The sequence below is a fragment of the Mus pahari genome, chromosome 17 (genome assembly GCF_900095145.1).
Source record: "Mus pahari chromosome 17, PAHARI_EIJ_v1.1, whole genome shotgun sequence".
In the NCBI taxonomy this organism is placed as follows: domain Eukaryota; kingdom Metazoa; phylum Chordata; class Mammalia; order Rodentia; family Muridae; genus Mus; species Mus pahari.
Genome location: NC_034606.1, coordinates 8,661,750 through 8,678,353, shown reverse-complemented (window position 1 = coordinate 8,678,353; position 16,604 = coordinate 8,661,750). Strand labels below are relative to the sequence as shown.

General features: G+C 39.9%; 1 protein-coding gene across 1 annotated transcript in view; it reads left to right on the top strand.

Annotated features, from left to right (window-relative positions):
* Nucleotides 1-15,230: 15,230 nt before the first annotated feature.
* The window catches only part of Abra (actin binding Rho activating protein), a 5,448-nt gene continuing 4,074 nt past the window's right edge, over nt 15,231-16,604 (top strand). Inside the window, exon 1 of the mRNA XM_021217336.2 lies at nt 15,231-15,935. Within this exon, the coding sequence (XP_021072995.1) occupies nt 15,286-15,935 (650 nt within the window). The 5' untranslated portion in view covers nt 15,231-15,285. The remainder of the gene's footprint in view (nt 15,936-16,604) is intronic.

Genomic DNA, 16,604 nt, shown 5'->3' with positions numbered 1-16,604 from the left:
AACAAGTATTTGTTTAGTGTGTGTATTACTATTATTGCTTTTGGAGAAGGGAATAAAAAAGAGAATAATGTCAGTCTCCGTGGTCTTCAAGTGGGCTGAGCCGAGGAGTGATGGGTAGCCCTGAGAAAAGTGACAACTGGCAGGTGGAAGTTAACTAACTTCCTCTGCGGCTGCCATGATCCATGTTTCCTCTCACCTTCCTCAAGCCTCTTGGCTTCATCTATGGCTGTGGCACATGCTCGCTCCTGTTCCTTTAATGTAAGACACTGTATACAGAGAGCTTTCTGCACTTTGAATATCTTGGAACTTCTTATCAGGTAACTGACAGAAAGTTGCTCTTTTGTGTCTGTTGGTGCTACTGAGATTGTCTTTTCTGGAGACTAGGTGGTGACTGAATCAGCCCCCTATAGGAGATTTAAGTTGTTTTCAATACTTTACCATCTGGAAAAATGTTGTAATGTATAACTTTGTACAAACATCATTTGAAGCCCTTGGATAATTTCCCAGAAGAGGAATTTCTAGGATATATGTGTAAGTTTGACAAGTACTGCCAGATTGCCTTTCATCATGGTTTTGTTAAACACCACAGGGACAATGAAGGAGAGTCCTGGTTTTCCCACAGGTGACTCATAGCAGCAGAGGTCAGATAGAAGTTGCTGTGGTCTTGGGTCTCTCTGATTCCAAGAAGAATGATGATCTCATGTAATTTTTAATATTCACTTGTCCTTTTCTGAGTAATAGTGAACGTGTTCTCATGTGTTTAAGAGTCATGTGCAATTCTTTCCCAATGATCTCATTGTTCATAATTTTATCCAATTTTTTGCTGGAAGTTGGCCTTTTTCTCATCCATTTCTATCGTCGTATGAGAGGTCGGTCTTGTTTAGTTAGTTGAAGTGTTCTTTCATGTATTTTGCTTTCTGGCTTTGACTATAGCTTTCCTTCCCCCACTCCCCATGTTTGATATGTATAGCAACATTTACCAACTTTTTTTTATAGTTTCTGACTTTTGAATCATGTTTTAAAAGATTATTCCACTCCATATTCATAAAGATGTTATTTCTTCTAGTGTAATTATGATTTTTATATTTTGTGGTTAACTCTTTGATCTATTTATAATATGGTCTGCTATGTGGCTCAAAAAAATCAGTAAGATTCCAATGATTTTGTAGATTTACATGAATATATCTGTAGCCATATAATTTCTTTTTAGCTGATATATTAAATCAGTAGTAAAAGTAGTTAAAGTTACTGTGTAATGTATCCATAGACATACTTATTGTATAATCTATAAATCCAGGTAAATATGTCTGTCTTCTCATCTATTTATCATCCCTTTATGGTGAAACCTATAATGCCTTTATATTTAGTCTTTGATAATTACATACATACTGTCAGTATTTTGGTCATTTTTCTGCCCTTCCTCCCCTCTAGCTTTTGGAAAAGCACACAATGGCTCTCTACTGTCACATGCCTATGCAATCCCACACCAGCACTTCTTATTCCTATCTAGAGTAGTGTAACACTGAATGACCAATGCCCCACACCTCTTTCCTAACTTATCTACCCCTGTCATCTGGAAACATCAGTCTCAACTTTCCTATCAATCCACGAGCTCTCTTTAAGCTCTAGGTTGCCATACTCATTTGAGAAGCATGTCCCTGGCAATATCACGGTTGCTTTATTTTTAAGCATGGCATTGTACTTTCCAATGCAAATACACTTAACACTGTTCAACAGCTGAACATCCTTTCTTTTGAAATGTTTCTCTGGTCAAGCTGTTTTTGTCTTGTTTCCTTCTTTTCCCTTGTTGGTTGTTGTTGTGTTAAGCCAAGGGCCTAGACCTGGATTCTCTTCCTTCCATCTCGACTGTGCTGTTGTTTCAGCTTTGTACCCCTGACTCTTGCACTTTGCCTGGATTTGGTCATTTAATTTTTCTTATGACCTTTAGAACCAGTGCATTATAAGCCATGAAATAATTGACATGTTATTGGAATAGAATAGAACTTACTGTAGAGTGGAGCGATGCTTCCATCATATGAAACCCTCCCAGGTAAGATAAACATTTATCTTTTTCCTTGTTCAGTCATATTTGTTCTGAGGTACAATGGTCTTAATTTAGTTTTTGAATGTTCATCATTAAGTTTGTTAACAGGCATTTTATCTTTATTACCTATTACAAATGGTTCATGTCTTCCATTATATCTTCTGATTTTGTCAAAATTATGCATGATATTTTTTGCATACTGATTCTGTCTCACCATCCAACTGTATTATATTTTCTATGTATGGTCAGATCTTTGTAAATAGCAGTACTGTTATCTCTCCATCCCCTACTTTTCTACCCCCTTAATTTATCTAGTTTAGTTTTCTTTTGATAGGCAAGTATTTGTCACCTCTGCCATGAATTTTTCACATTTGCTTACAGAATCTCATGCCAGAACTTCTTGTTCTTATCCAGAATAGTTTAGTACCCAATGACCGATGCTCTAGCCCTCTTTCCTCTTCTGCCTACCCTGGCTGTGGTAGTTTGAACAAGCTTGGCCCAGGGAATGGTACTATTAGGAGGGGTGGCCTTGTCAGAGTAGGTGTAGCCTTGTTGAAGGGAGTGTGTCTCTGGGCCGGTGAGCAATGAGACCCTCCTACTGACCACATGAAACCCAGTCTTTCCCTAGTGGCCTTCGAATGAAGAGGTAGAACCCTCAGCTCCTCCTGCACCATGCCTGCAGGGATGTTCCCATGTTCCCACCTTGACTGAACTTCTGAACCTGTAAGTCATCCTCAATTAAATGTTGTCCTTATAAGAGTTGCCTTGGTCATGATGTCTGTTTAGAGCAGTAAAACCTTAACTAAGACAGAAGTCAGTCATCTAGAACCATATTCTACACTCAACTTGTATATGAAACCATGCACAATTTTTGAAACTCTAGCTTTCCCTACTGATTTGAGATGAACGTTTCTGAACCTATTTTTACGTATGTGTTTCTCTATATTTAAGCATGGTGTTCTATTTGCCAATGCAAGTGAATTTAATACTGTTCAATAATGGAATATTCTTTCTTTTCAAATGTTTGTTTAACTAAGCTGTTCCATTTTCCTATAAAAGTCCAGAAGGTACCTTTGGGATTTTGGAGCAAAGCTCTACCATCATCTTCCGATAACTATTCTCCCTTTGAAAAACAGCTCTTTGCCTACTATTGGGCCTCAGTGGAAACTGAACATTTGACAATAGGACACCAAGTTACCATGCAACCTGAACTGCTCATCATGAGTTGGGTGTTATCAGACCCTCCAAGTCATAGGACTTGCACAGCAACAGTCTATTATCAAATGGAAGTGGTATATATGTGATCGGGCCCAAATAGGTCCTGAAGGCACAAGCAAGTTATATGAAGAAGTTGCTCAAATACCTATGGTTTCTACTCCTTTTACAATGCCATTTGCTGCCAAGAATGCGCCTATAGCCTCATGGAGTGACCCCTGTAATCGGCTGACTGAAGAAGAAAAGACTAGGACCTGTTTTACTGCTAGCTCTGCACGTTATGCAGCTACCACCCAGAAGTGGACAGCTGCATCATTACAACTCCTTTCTGGGACAACCCTGAAAGGTACAGGTCAAGGAAAAGCTTTACAGTAAGCAGAACTTTTGGCAATAAACATGGTATTACAGTTTGTTTGGAAAAAGAAATAGCCAGATATTCACTGACTCATGGGCTATAGCCAATGGATTGGCTGGATGGTCAGGGACTTGGAAAGATTACAATTAGAAAATTGGTAAGAAAGACATCTGGGGAAGAAATATGTGGATAGAGCATTCCAAATGGGCAAAGGATGTGAAGATATTTGTGTCCCATGTAAATGCTCACCAAAAGGTGACTTCAGTTAAAGAAGTGTTCAGTAATCAAGTGGATAAGAATACCCTTTCTGTGGACAGTCAGCCTCTTTCCCCTGCCATTTCTGTCATTGCTCAAAGGGCACATGAAAAAAGTGGTCATAGTGGCCAAGATGGATGTTATGCTTTGGCTCAACAACATGGACTTCCACTCACCAAGACCAATCTGGCTATAGCTGCTGCTGAATGCCAGATCTGTCAACAATGGAGACCAGCACTGAGCCCCAGACATGACACCATTCCTTGAGGTGGCCAACCAGTAACATGGTGGCAAGTTGACTACATTGGACCACTTCCTCTGTGGGAAGGGCAGTGTTTTGTTCATACTGGAATAGGTACTTATTCTGGTTATGGATTTGTCTTTCCTGCATGTAATGTTTCTACCAAAACCACCATCTGTGGACTTACAGAATGCCTTATCCATTGTCATGGTATTCCATACAGTATTGTTTCTGGCTAAGAAACTTATTTCATAGCCAGTGAAGTGCGACAGTGGGCCCACGATCAAGGAATCCACTGGTCTTACCATGTTCCCCATCATCCTGAAGCAGCTGGTCTGATAGAAAGATGGAATGGCCTTTTGAAGACACAGTTACAGTGCCAGTTAGGTGATAACAGTGCTTTGGAGGAGCCCAAAAGATCACGTGTGGATCCCAGACACTGAAACAAGAAGCTGTAACATTGAAGTTGCCTTGGAGACCCCAAGATGTTTGAGATGCCAGAGCTGTGGGCAAACTGCTGAGGAAAGCCCAGCCCATTGTAGGTAGTGCCATCCCTGGGCAGGTAGTCCTGGGTTCTATAAGAAAGCAAGCTGAGTAAGCCAGGAGAAGCAAGCCAGTGAGTAACATTCTTCCATGACCTCTGCATCAGCTCCTGCTTCCTGACCTGCTTGGGTTCCTGTCCTGACTTCCTTGGTGATGAATAGCAGTGTGGAAGTGTAAGTTGAATAAATCCTTTCCTCCCCAACTTGCTTCTTGGTCATGATTTTTTTTTTTGCAGGAAGTGAAATTCAGACTAAGACACTGTTGAATAATTGAATATTCTAGTCGGGCGGTGGTGATGCACACCTTTAATCCCAACACTTGGGAGGCAGAGGCAGGCAGATTTCTGAGTTTGAGGCAGGCTGGTCTACAAAGTGAGTTCCAGGACAACCAGGGCAATACAGAGAAACCCTGTCTCAAAAAACCAAATAATAATAATAATAATAATAGAATATTCTTTCTTTTCAAATGTTTCTTTGACAAAGCTGTTCCATTTTGTTTTTCCATTCATGCTCGTCTTTCTTTTTTCATAGAGATGTTTATATTTAAATTCATGGCAGACAGCTCACATATCTTCAAAATTTTACTGCGACTTTTTGGGGGGACTGTTGTTGATTTCCTTAATGTACTTCTCCACTTTTTTTCTTAGCATCCTTAGTATTCTACTCTTCAGAAAACATCATCTATCATAGAATGCTCTGCATTTTTTTTTTTTTTTTGAGTTGAGGGCAGCTGTGGATGGGGGGGATGCTTCCAGTTGTCCTACCCACCTTTTAAACGCCGACATAGATCAACTGTCTCCTGTAAACATGGTGCAGAATGTATCTATTTGTAAAACCCTGCCACCTCTCCATTCTTAAACCCTCCCATCTGTGCCACCAAATCTCTTCACCGACTGCAGCAAGTAAGCTACGCAATGATTGCACCAGTGAATGAGAGGTGAGAGGAACTGTGGAGCACTATGGAGTAGGCCTGGAGCAAGAATGGGCTTGAGGACTGTCCAAACCCTGGAAATTTCATCCTGAGATTGGCAGTAGAATTACTATACCTTGCCTTGGGCCTGTCTGTTCCAGCACATGTTGACCTGTGTCCACACCTTTGCCCTATCAGAGGAGGTCATATAGCCCCACAGCTATGTTAAACTTGCTCTCCCCTTATAAGGTCATGTTCAGTAGTACCCGAAATTCCTTCTTATGAAGATGAGGCTCCCTGGTCCTGGCTATTGATGTACATTCACTAAAGTTCATCCCACTGAGTTTTAAACACCCTTTGCTCCACCCTAATTAAAGACCTGTTTCACTGAAGCCTGCCTCCCAAGAGTCTACTCTTGTCCCATCACTTTGCTGCCTGAGGTCTATAGCCCCAGGCCTTTTCCTGCCTTGCTTCCACACTACCTGCTGTGGATGGAGACGTGGGGGCTGGGAACAAGTAAATAAAATGCTTCACTTCAAAACCTGTGTTTTCTCACCCTTCTGTAGCCCTGCATTTCCAGGATTTCTTAGTATTCTTTTTGGCTTCTTTCTAGATGACTTCTAACATAGCTTGGCTAGTTTCAGTGGTCATTACACATATGTTAGAATCTGCTAATTATACATATCCTATGTCTCTGAAAGTATAAAGCTTGAGAAGATTTCTTTGTAATTCCACCGATGACATTTTACATGTTCTAAAATATTTGGGGAATGTGGCATATAAAGCCATATTCAAAGAGCTATCACACTTTTTAAAAAATGTAATTTATTCAAAATGCAGCCCTGCACCCAACAAGAATACAGTCAAGCTTTCAGGAGATTGCAGCTTGGTGTAAAATGTGTGCCACTGAGGCAGAAGCTCCCTGAGTGTGGCATCACTATGGACAGCCATTTTTACTGGCTTTTCAACTGTTACTTTTTCTGGCATCATTCTTTCTCTTTTAGCACACATTTACAAACATGTTCATATGTCATGCATCTGTATGTATACATGTATGCAGATGGATATGCACTTCATTATCAAATATTATTAAAGACTAAAATAAGTTGAGACTTAAAATGCTCTTTAGATTTGGTGATGGAGTGGGTGGTCACCTGTGACTAGATTGACTTTTTGATGAAAACAATAATTTTATTGGAAAACTTGAGATGGGAACAGAGGATAAATTAAAGAGTGCAGAATGTCTTTCTAATATACTTGGCTAGTAAGTAAAGGAAAATTTTGCAGGATCAAGTTGAAAGTCATGGCTAAGAAACTATATTTAGATCTTTGTAAGAAACATGTTTAGAAAGTGGAGTCACAAGCTTGAGCAGTTCTGTCCTTGAGGGTGGGGGAGGAAAACAAGGAGAAAGGATGGAATTTTCTTAGGGCACAGACTTCAGCAGTTTTCATTCTGGAGTCTCATTGCATGAGCTTGATCCTTTGAAATTTTTCCTTGACTCTGAAGACTTGAATGACAGATAAAGTTATGATAAACAATGAACTTATGCAATACCCAAGGCCCTTTTCCTGACCAACCTTTCCATACTACTGAACAACTTCCCCTGAATGTCCTTTAGGTAATTCAAAGTCAATTATCCATGTCATAATTTAATATTTTGTCCAATCCCAAAGCGGGTACCTTTATTCCCTATATTGCCTTTCTTTCTAAAACAAGATGTATTTATTTTATGTCTATGAGTATACTGTACCTGTCTTCAAACATACCAGAAGAGGGTATCAGATCTCATTACAGATAATTATAAGACACCATGTGGTTGCTGGGAATTGAACTCAGGACCTCTGGAAGAGTAGTCAGTCCTCTTAACTACTGAACTATCTCTCTAGCCCTATATTACCTTTCTTAGCAAATATACAACCATTATCTACCTAGAAACTCTAGTAAGACATCCATGTGTATTTCAAGGCCTCCTTTTTTCCTCAGTATTAACTTGTAATTGTGAAAGGCTCTTACGTGTCACACTAATTTATTTTCCCTTGAACTGCTCATGTCTCATTGTACCCCAAACACATTCTTTGAGTAGGTTATAATCAATTCTTGCCTATACTGTTGCTATATTTATTGTTTTCTAATCTACTGCATATCCACATACTATTATGTCACCCCCATGCCTCTAAAGTAGTGATTTTTTTCCAAAATGGATCTTACTTTGCCATTTCAATAGGTTAAAGTTTCCCTTTAAAAAAAAAACCAGGTAAGAGCCTGATTGTACCTTTTCCTTTCCTGTTTCAAGCTACAGTGAACCTGATAGCTGCATATCTTAATCTTCACAGAGACAAAGTGAAGGTTTTACTCAGAATATTTACTTAGAGAGAAGAAACTATTCCTGTTGAAGAAAATATCCTGTTTAGAATGCAATCTTGATGAACGTTTGGATATGCAAATATAGAATCTTAAGGATTGTGGAGATTATGAAGGCTAAATTAAAGAGAACTAGTGTATGAACCTTGAGAAAGATGTAAGTTAAAGTCATGGTGACTGAGGTAAACCAAGGCCAATGACAGGAAGCCAGGGCTCTAAGGAGGAGATGGAGAATTTGACAGACCACTGTGAGGTAACTTCTTTGCTCTATGTAAGATAAAGCCATCAAAAGGTTTTTAACAAAGTGATATGACCTATGATTATAAAGGAACTGGGTGAGGAGGTCACTGTGGACTTGAACGGGGACAGAAGGACCAGTTTGAAGAGACTGGGTTGTAATTCACACAAGAGTTGATGGTAACTATGTGTGTGTAGGTATGTGTGCATAGGGAGGTGGCAAATCACCCATGCTATTCAGAATTCAACCAATTCTTACCATCTCTACTACTATAAGGAGAACTGGATATGGCAAGTATGAGAGGGAAAAATAAAATACTCTTTCAAACAATTTTAGACCAAAGTTTAATTTAAGCTGAAAAGAGGAGAATGTTGTGAAGAGTTTAAATTAAAACAATAATTGAATGTTTAGTATTGCTGAAACGAAGGCTGACTGAGTCATCAGACAGTTGTCCAGCAGCAAATTGTTGACTCTGTAAGCTAGACACATACGAAAGACATCACTTTGAATATACTTATTTGGGAACTGTCATAATAAAGATAGTTGTTGAAGAATGAGATCACTAAAGAGGTGTGTGAAGATTGAGCCCAGCTCACTCTAGTATTAAGAAGATAACAATAAAAAAAAAAAAGAAGTATCCAGTGATATAGAAAACCAAACAAAACAACAATAACAAAGCCCTGTAGAATGTGCTGTCCCAGAATCCCAGTATAGGATTTGAATGAGAAACATATTTTGTAGTGTGCCAGAGGGTGTTAATAAGGACAAATAAATTGAGAACAAGTAACTGATCATCATTAGAGTTAGCAATGTGGAAATTACTTGTGACAGGGTCTAGAACTTTTAGTAAACAGTAAAGCTGACACCTGTTTGGATTGGATTCAGGAGGAAATAGCAGAAATTGGAGGCAGGTAGTCTATATACTAATTACTTCAGGACATTTTTCTCTCAGAAAGTCAGGGTAGGCTATCTCCTGTAGTAACAGAAGGAACTATGCAAGCTGCTTACATAGAAAAGCAATCTACAGTCCTGTCTGGCTATAATAACCATGAACCCCAATAATGACCATAATGTTAAGATGTTCCAGAGGGTGAAAGAATAGAACTTACTTGCTGGGAATAAGAAACAACTACCTAATTGGTCTGAAGGCTCACTCAATTGGAGAAATTCATGCCTGGTACTGTGAACTCAGCCAACTGCCTGACAGGTGGGGCCATGGAACCCTGAGCAAAGCCCACTACAGTCATGTTTCTGAATCCGCAATGTCTAACCACGTTTGAGACACTTATCCTTACACGCATTTTCTCCCCCACCAGATGGAAGCCACTCCAGAAAGATAACAACAGTCAAAAGTCAGAAGACAAACTGTTCAAGCAAACAAAGGAAAGACACAAAGTACAGAAGTAGAGGGAGGAGGAGGAAGGAAGGGAAGGAGTTGGTGGGAGGAGGGAGGGGTGGATATTATCAAAATTCATATTATGAAAAATCAAGCATTAAAAGAATATAATATAAAAAGGAACCAATAAAAATACTGTTTTTAATTTTAAAAATAAAATGCAATTAACAGCATTTCCTTTTCTTCCCTCCAAACATTCACATGTAGACCTTCACAAACACACATACATACATACATACACACACACACACACACACACACACACACACTTTCCTAAATACATAAATACAATCTGCTCAATATGTATAATGTTGCTTATATGTGATTGCAAATAAATACAGCCTATTTTTAAAAAGAAAACAAATTGATGTTTATATGATGTTGACAATAGAAAGAAGTAACTGAGAAGAATGGTAGAAAAAAGATCACTTCTATGTCTTCACGGGGATGAGGATGCAGAGCTAGGGGGCTGCTCTTCCTTGGAGAACTGCCTACTCATCCATAGCTTCTACAGTGAAGGCGTGGCTATGGAAGTGAGCGCAGAGGAGTAGACAGCCTGAGAGTAGGCATCCTGGGATGCGCTAGTGTCTAAATGAAGTGGATAGCAAGCCTAGTCCTTGGAACTGAGGAGAAGAAATAATAGAAGTTTAGGGAAACAGAGTAGCCAATGAGATAGCAGAATACGAAAGAAAAAACCAATAGGAATACAGAAGATAGCTGAGTAGCATATGAGGTTGGTGATCAAAATTTGAATGATATTCTAATACATTTCTCAGTGTTTCCCTAGTCACATTCAGCTGATGTACATGGGCAAAAAGAACATACCACACTGGAGGTGTGACACTGTGAGACTCGAGGAGCAAAGAGGTTCGGCATTGATCTGGTACGTGTGGAGTTGGATTCGCCCCTACTCTACAGAACTGAGATACTCATCGGAACTGAAGAAGCACGGACTTCACTGGGGATGAGCTAAACCAGCTTAGTGTTACAAACATAGAAGCACTGAGCAACTGTTAGTCAAAGACAAGCAAATTTGAGCCATAATTACAAGACTACCATCCCAGGTTCTGTTTTTTCCTGTCAAGTCAGCATAGCAGATGATTTTTGCATTTGCTTTTGTGTTGTCCTGAGTGTAATTAATGTATTAATGCCATCACTAAGGAAAATATTGTGGAAGCTCCAAAAATAAAAATAAAAAAAAAAATAGTACTACTATATGGCCTAGAAATCCTGGGTATATACCCAAGGCAGATAAAAATCTTATTACAATATCTGAATTCTTAAGAATAAGAGACTTTGAGATGCTCATCCCTAAATGGGATACCTATACACTCTTCCCTAAAGGCTCAGGGATCTATGCAGAAGATGGGCTTGAAAGACTGTAAGAACCAGAGGTGCCTGGTGATCTCAAGGAAACCATTTTCCAGATACAACAGGGCAGATGCATTTATGAACACACAAGTACTATGATACTCAAGCCGCATAAAACCTGCTCAAGCCAGACAAATTCCCAGCATGGAAGAGCAGTGGGGTGAACATGAAATTCCACCTCTAGCAACTGGAGTTACTGGCATCAGATTGTGGCTGGGTCAGGAAAAGTCAGTTGTTTTTTTTTAACAGAGTCATTCTCTAAGCCAGGTTCCAGGCCCGGGAATAGTCAGCCAATACAAACTAGAACTTAGGGTTTTTTTTTTTTTGGTTTTTAAAGGGAGAGAACCTGAAGGGAGGTCAGAGAAGATCTAGGAAGAATTGGTGTTTGAGAATAATATGATAAAATATACTCTATGTAATTCTCACAAAATAAAGAAAAAAAAGCCCTTTGCAAAAGCTATCTAGGGTCTGGAGAGATAGCTCAATGAATAAGAGCACTTGACTGCTCTTTTAAAGGACCCTGGTTCAATTCCCGGCACCATATGACAGCTCACAGCTGCTATAACTCCAGTTCCAGGAGTCCAGCATCCTCACACGGACATATATACATTTTTCTAAAACAAAAATAATTAATCGTTCTTGGAAAAGGTATCTGAACTCTCATATTCATTGCAGTATTATTCACAAGAGCCGAGCTATACAAACAACTTCATTATCTCCTCCAGGTAGTGAGCCTTAAAAACAGTAAGACCCTGTCACTTGATCCAGCATACATAGATGAATATAGAAGACATGCTTCACTGAACACATGCACTAAAATATATAGCACCTAATTTGAATGACACATGGGATAATAAGAACAAAACAATGACAAACTGAAAATAATAGTATTTAGCAGTGGCTGAGGAAGTACTGGGGAAACATACAGGAAAACCCAGGCTAAAATTACCCAGTAGCAGGTATGAAAGATGATTAATGCACACGGTTAATGTATTAGATTGGGAGTATAGTTAATAGACTTGCTCTATGGATTTTTAAAATCAATTTTATCTGCTGTATCAAAAAGAAGACTATATAAGATGATTAATACATTATTTTTCTTTACTCTTCTTACCAACTTACTGTCTGAAAATATCCTATAATTTGCTATGAGCCTGGAATAAATATAAAAATGAGCTTTTGAAACTGTTTTATATATGCAAGACAGATAAAGGTTTATAAAATATCTTTGGTGTAGTGAGCTCAAACTGCTGACTGTGAAAATTGGCTGCACTTGATTTAGAAGGGTAAGATGTGTAAATATCTCTTTGCTTTTTCTGCTGCCATATGTGTGATCATATAGGGAATAAATCAATATCCATATTTTTTTTATGAGTTGAAGTGTTTTGCCTGCATTGAACTGTTTACTACACGCAGGTTTGGTGCCTGTGGAGGCCAGAACGCACTGAATATTCTGGAACTGGAGTGATAGACAGTTGTAACCTGCTCTATGTGTCCTAGCTCAGGGTTCTCTGCAAGAAGCCAGTGGTCTAAGCCTGAGGCTTCTGTGCTTACTCCTACAGCAAGTTTCTCAACTGGTCATACTTCTGACCTCCATCTCAACAGTTTTAAATGTTACTTCACAAGCCTTTCACTGTGATGAACTTGTATTGATACAAATCATTGTCATTTCTTGTTATTTTCACTTTTTTGGACCACATAATTAATGGGAGAATATATAATTCTAAGAGCTTGGACCTTGATTGAGAACATGAAGCTAACATTTTTTTTTTTTTTTTTTTTTTATAGCAATCAAAAGAGCCGGGCGGTGGTGGCTCACACCTTTAATCCCAGCACTCGGGAGGCAGAGGCAGGCCGATTTCTGAGTTTGAAGCCAGCCTGGTCTACAGAGTGAGTTCCAGGACAGCCAGGACTATACAGAGAAACCCTGTCTCGAAAAAAATCGCCCCCCCCCCCAAAAAAAGATTGTTAGTATGCAGACCTTGCTGAAGAGTAGGAATGTCCTACAGGAAGAGGAAAAGTGTTGTAAACTCCTCTGTAAATGCCCGAGGGGCTGCAGTTGCCATCAAAGCCAAATGTCAAAGAAACAGACAGACCTTTTGAGGAGCTACTCCCTGCCCCATAAAGACCCATCTGCTGACAGTCTCAGGCCTCAGGCCCCAGGCAGCCGATTGCCACGCTTGCTAAAGGATGAAGCCGTGTTAACATCGTCTGTCTGTGTTTCTTCTCTGTCAGGGTGGAAGCTGAACAACACTGAGCTGGAAAGTAGAAGATCTCCAAGCAGGAAAGGGACCTGATCCTGGGCTGAGCGTCTGAGGGTATCAGAGGAACCTGTTCTATCCATGACCTTCCCGGGATGAGTGGAATCCCGCTAGAACCCAGCAGTGTTTAACGTGCCTACATTTCGGGAAGGAAGACCGGGAATTTAAGCTCAGATTTATTTTTTTGATAGTCCCTGGTCCGTGTGATCCTATTTCCTACTTAAGAGGGATCCTGTCTCTGTACCATTGATGTTATCACATGCTGCTGAACTCAGAGAACACCCTAACAGATTTCTAGATAGAGTTTTAAAATTGTTTAACTCCCAGGGCATGAATTACTGGCATGATGAAAAACCGACACCACACTTTTTTTTTGAAGTGAATGTGTCTATCAGAAGAAATTAACTTTTTCGTTTTTCATACTGTTCACAGGTAACCGTTTCCAACATATGGTATGTCAAACTTGGAGAAATGGACAGAGTTTAAAGTCTAAAGCAGTGGCAAAAGAAAAACAAAGGTCTATTTGTCTTCAAGAAATTATTCAATGCTGAGTCCTGAACATTTTTATTTGGTCTAACACACTGAATAGATGTTTTTTCTCTGTCCACATGACTTATCTTTTCAGTTCTATTAAAAATGCTTATTTACTTGATGTCTGAAGGTTCACACAAATATCATTGCCTGCTACCAAAGATTTTATTATTAAAAACGAAGAGGAATGTCTGTCTGCAGGACTGACCATTTGGTATTGGACAACAAATGGATGAGTTCATCCCTAGGGAAGACTGTCTCTCCTGCTCCCAGCTGTCCTTAGTTTCCTGTAGTGTTTTGTATATGACTGGAACCTCATACAAATAACATTATATAGATTATCGGGTTGCACTTATTTATTTAGCAAACACACAACAACAACAACTGATGATAAAAGACGCCATAAACTTGAAGGAGAACATGTAGGGATATGGGAGGTTTGTAGGGAGAGAAGAAAATGATGTGATTATGTTACAACCTCAACGATAAAAGAAATTATTTAAATAATAATAATAGTTAATTGTTAAAATCCAGACAAGGTGGGAGCCAGATTGATGGTACGCGCCTTTAAGTCTAACACACAGTGAGCAGAAGCAGGTGGATCTCTGGGATTTGAAGAAAACTTGTTCTACATAGCAAGTTCCAGGCCAGTTAGGGGTACATAAAGAGATTTTTGTCTTAAAAATAAAATAAAATAAAATAAAATAAAATAAAATAAAATAGTGCATCCTTCAGATAACAGCCATTATTTTCTTATTATCTGGATTAAACCATTTTGATATTTTAAGAGGTGATTTTAGTCATAATTTCTAAAATACATAAAAGTAAAATTTAATTCTTATGTCATTAGAATAGTTTACTGTCTTAATATTAATATATTTTACATGCTAATGTATAGGATGTCAACAATAATTAGCTTTTCAACATTTGGACCTTATTTTCCTCTGGGTGTCAATACTTCCATCTGGAAAATGAAGATCTGAGCAGATAGTCTTCTACAATTTGTTTCTAACTGTTATAGATTAAAAGGAAGCTCCAGCTTTGAACCTCTCATGATTTGAATCTCATATATTATTTCTGCAGGAACTAAGATACCTTTTCACTCTGCTATTAAAGGAGACCAAATAACAGCTGTATTGAGGGCTACAGAGGTTTAACTGAGAACAAGCCCTTAACCGTCTAGGACAATTTGAGCACTAACTGTACACTTCTCTAAATGGTAGGGTCATATTTTAAGGTCAAGGAAAACATAAAGCTGAGCACATGACTCAATCTAGTACTTTCCATTCTGGCACTTGGAGAAGAAAGGAAGGAACATATCAGTGTCCTTTGCCACCAGAGATGTCCCTCTGCTGTGATGAAATAGGACCTGTCAGGGTTTAAAAACAGAACACCGTTAGGGCCATGGCATCACATCTTGGCAAGAAATGCTTTGCATAGTTTCCACCGTCACAGGCACTCCTTCCCACTCACACCCTGCTTCTATTTAAATCCCAGGCACCTCTCTCAACCACATTCCCCTTTAGCCGGTGCCCAGGCTGTCAGCAGAGAAGAAACAGGTAGCATGGCTCCTGGAGAAAGGGAAAGGGAGGCGGGGCCGGCCAAGAGTGCCCTCCGGAAGATCCGCACAGCAACCCTGGTTATCAATTTGGCCCGAGGTTGGCAGCAGTGGGCGAATGAGAACAGTACCAGACAGGCCCAGGAGCCTGCAGGCTGGCTGCCGGGAGCAACTCATGACCTACCTCACACTCCTAAAGAAGCCGGTCCTTACCAGCATGCCCCCAAACCTCCGTCTCCAAATCCAGATGGAGACGGAGAGGGACAACACTCAGAAGAAGCCACCGAGGTCTCCCACATTAAAAGGAAAGAGGTGACCAGAACGGTCGTCAGCAAGGCTTATGAGAGAGGAGGAGATGTGAACTACCTGAGCCACAGGTATGAGAATGATGGTGGCGTGTCTGAAGCTATTCGGCCAGAGAATGACATTGACAGAATCCTTCTTAGTCACGACTCGCCTACACGGAGAAGAAAATGCACCAACCTGGTATCTGAGCTGACCAAAGGCTGGAAAGTGATGGAACAGGAAGAGCCCACGTGGAAGAGTGACAGTGTAGACACAGAGGACAGTGGCTACGGAGGGGATATGGAGGAGAGGTCTGAGCAAGATGCAGCGCCTGTGGCTCCTGCCAGGATCAAACGCCCCTTGCTCTCCCAGTAAGTAAATGCATCCTTCTATTCCTTATGCCTCAATCACAATCCAACTTGCACTAAAAGTATAGAGGGCAGTCGATGAATGGCCAGTTAGAGTGGGTCCTTTCGGGTAGCACGTCCCTGGCCTGAAAGAACAGTGCTAACTTTGGCTGTGCTCTTCTGGTCCATGCCATCACTGATTTACCTACAAGTGGGAATTGTTGTCAGCACTCTTCTTGGGCTTCCTGAATTAGACTTGTACATGGACCACCTTCTGGGCGTGGTGGAAATGCATATAAGCTTGGAAAATGAGACACCCAGACACTAAGACACACCAAAGTCACATGAACACTGAGGCAGCTCCAAGGTTGAACTAGAGCTTGTTTTATAATCCCCATGCTACTCGAATTCCCTTAGCATAAAGCAAGATGTCAGTTTGATCTGGGTAACCTCCAAAGTGCAGGGTTTTAGCACAATGGAAGGGCTTTAAAGAGAAAAAAAAATCAAAAAACATGGTCTTTTACTTTTTTTCCCCACTGTATTACCATGGGTATTTTATTATAGGGTTGCAATGTAGATAAATACAGGCTATACAACCTTCTTCTTCTTCTTCTTCTTCTTCTTCTTCTTCTTCTTCTTCTTCTTCTTCTTCTTCTTCTTCTTCTTCTTCTTCTTCTTCTTCTTCTTCTTCTT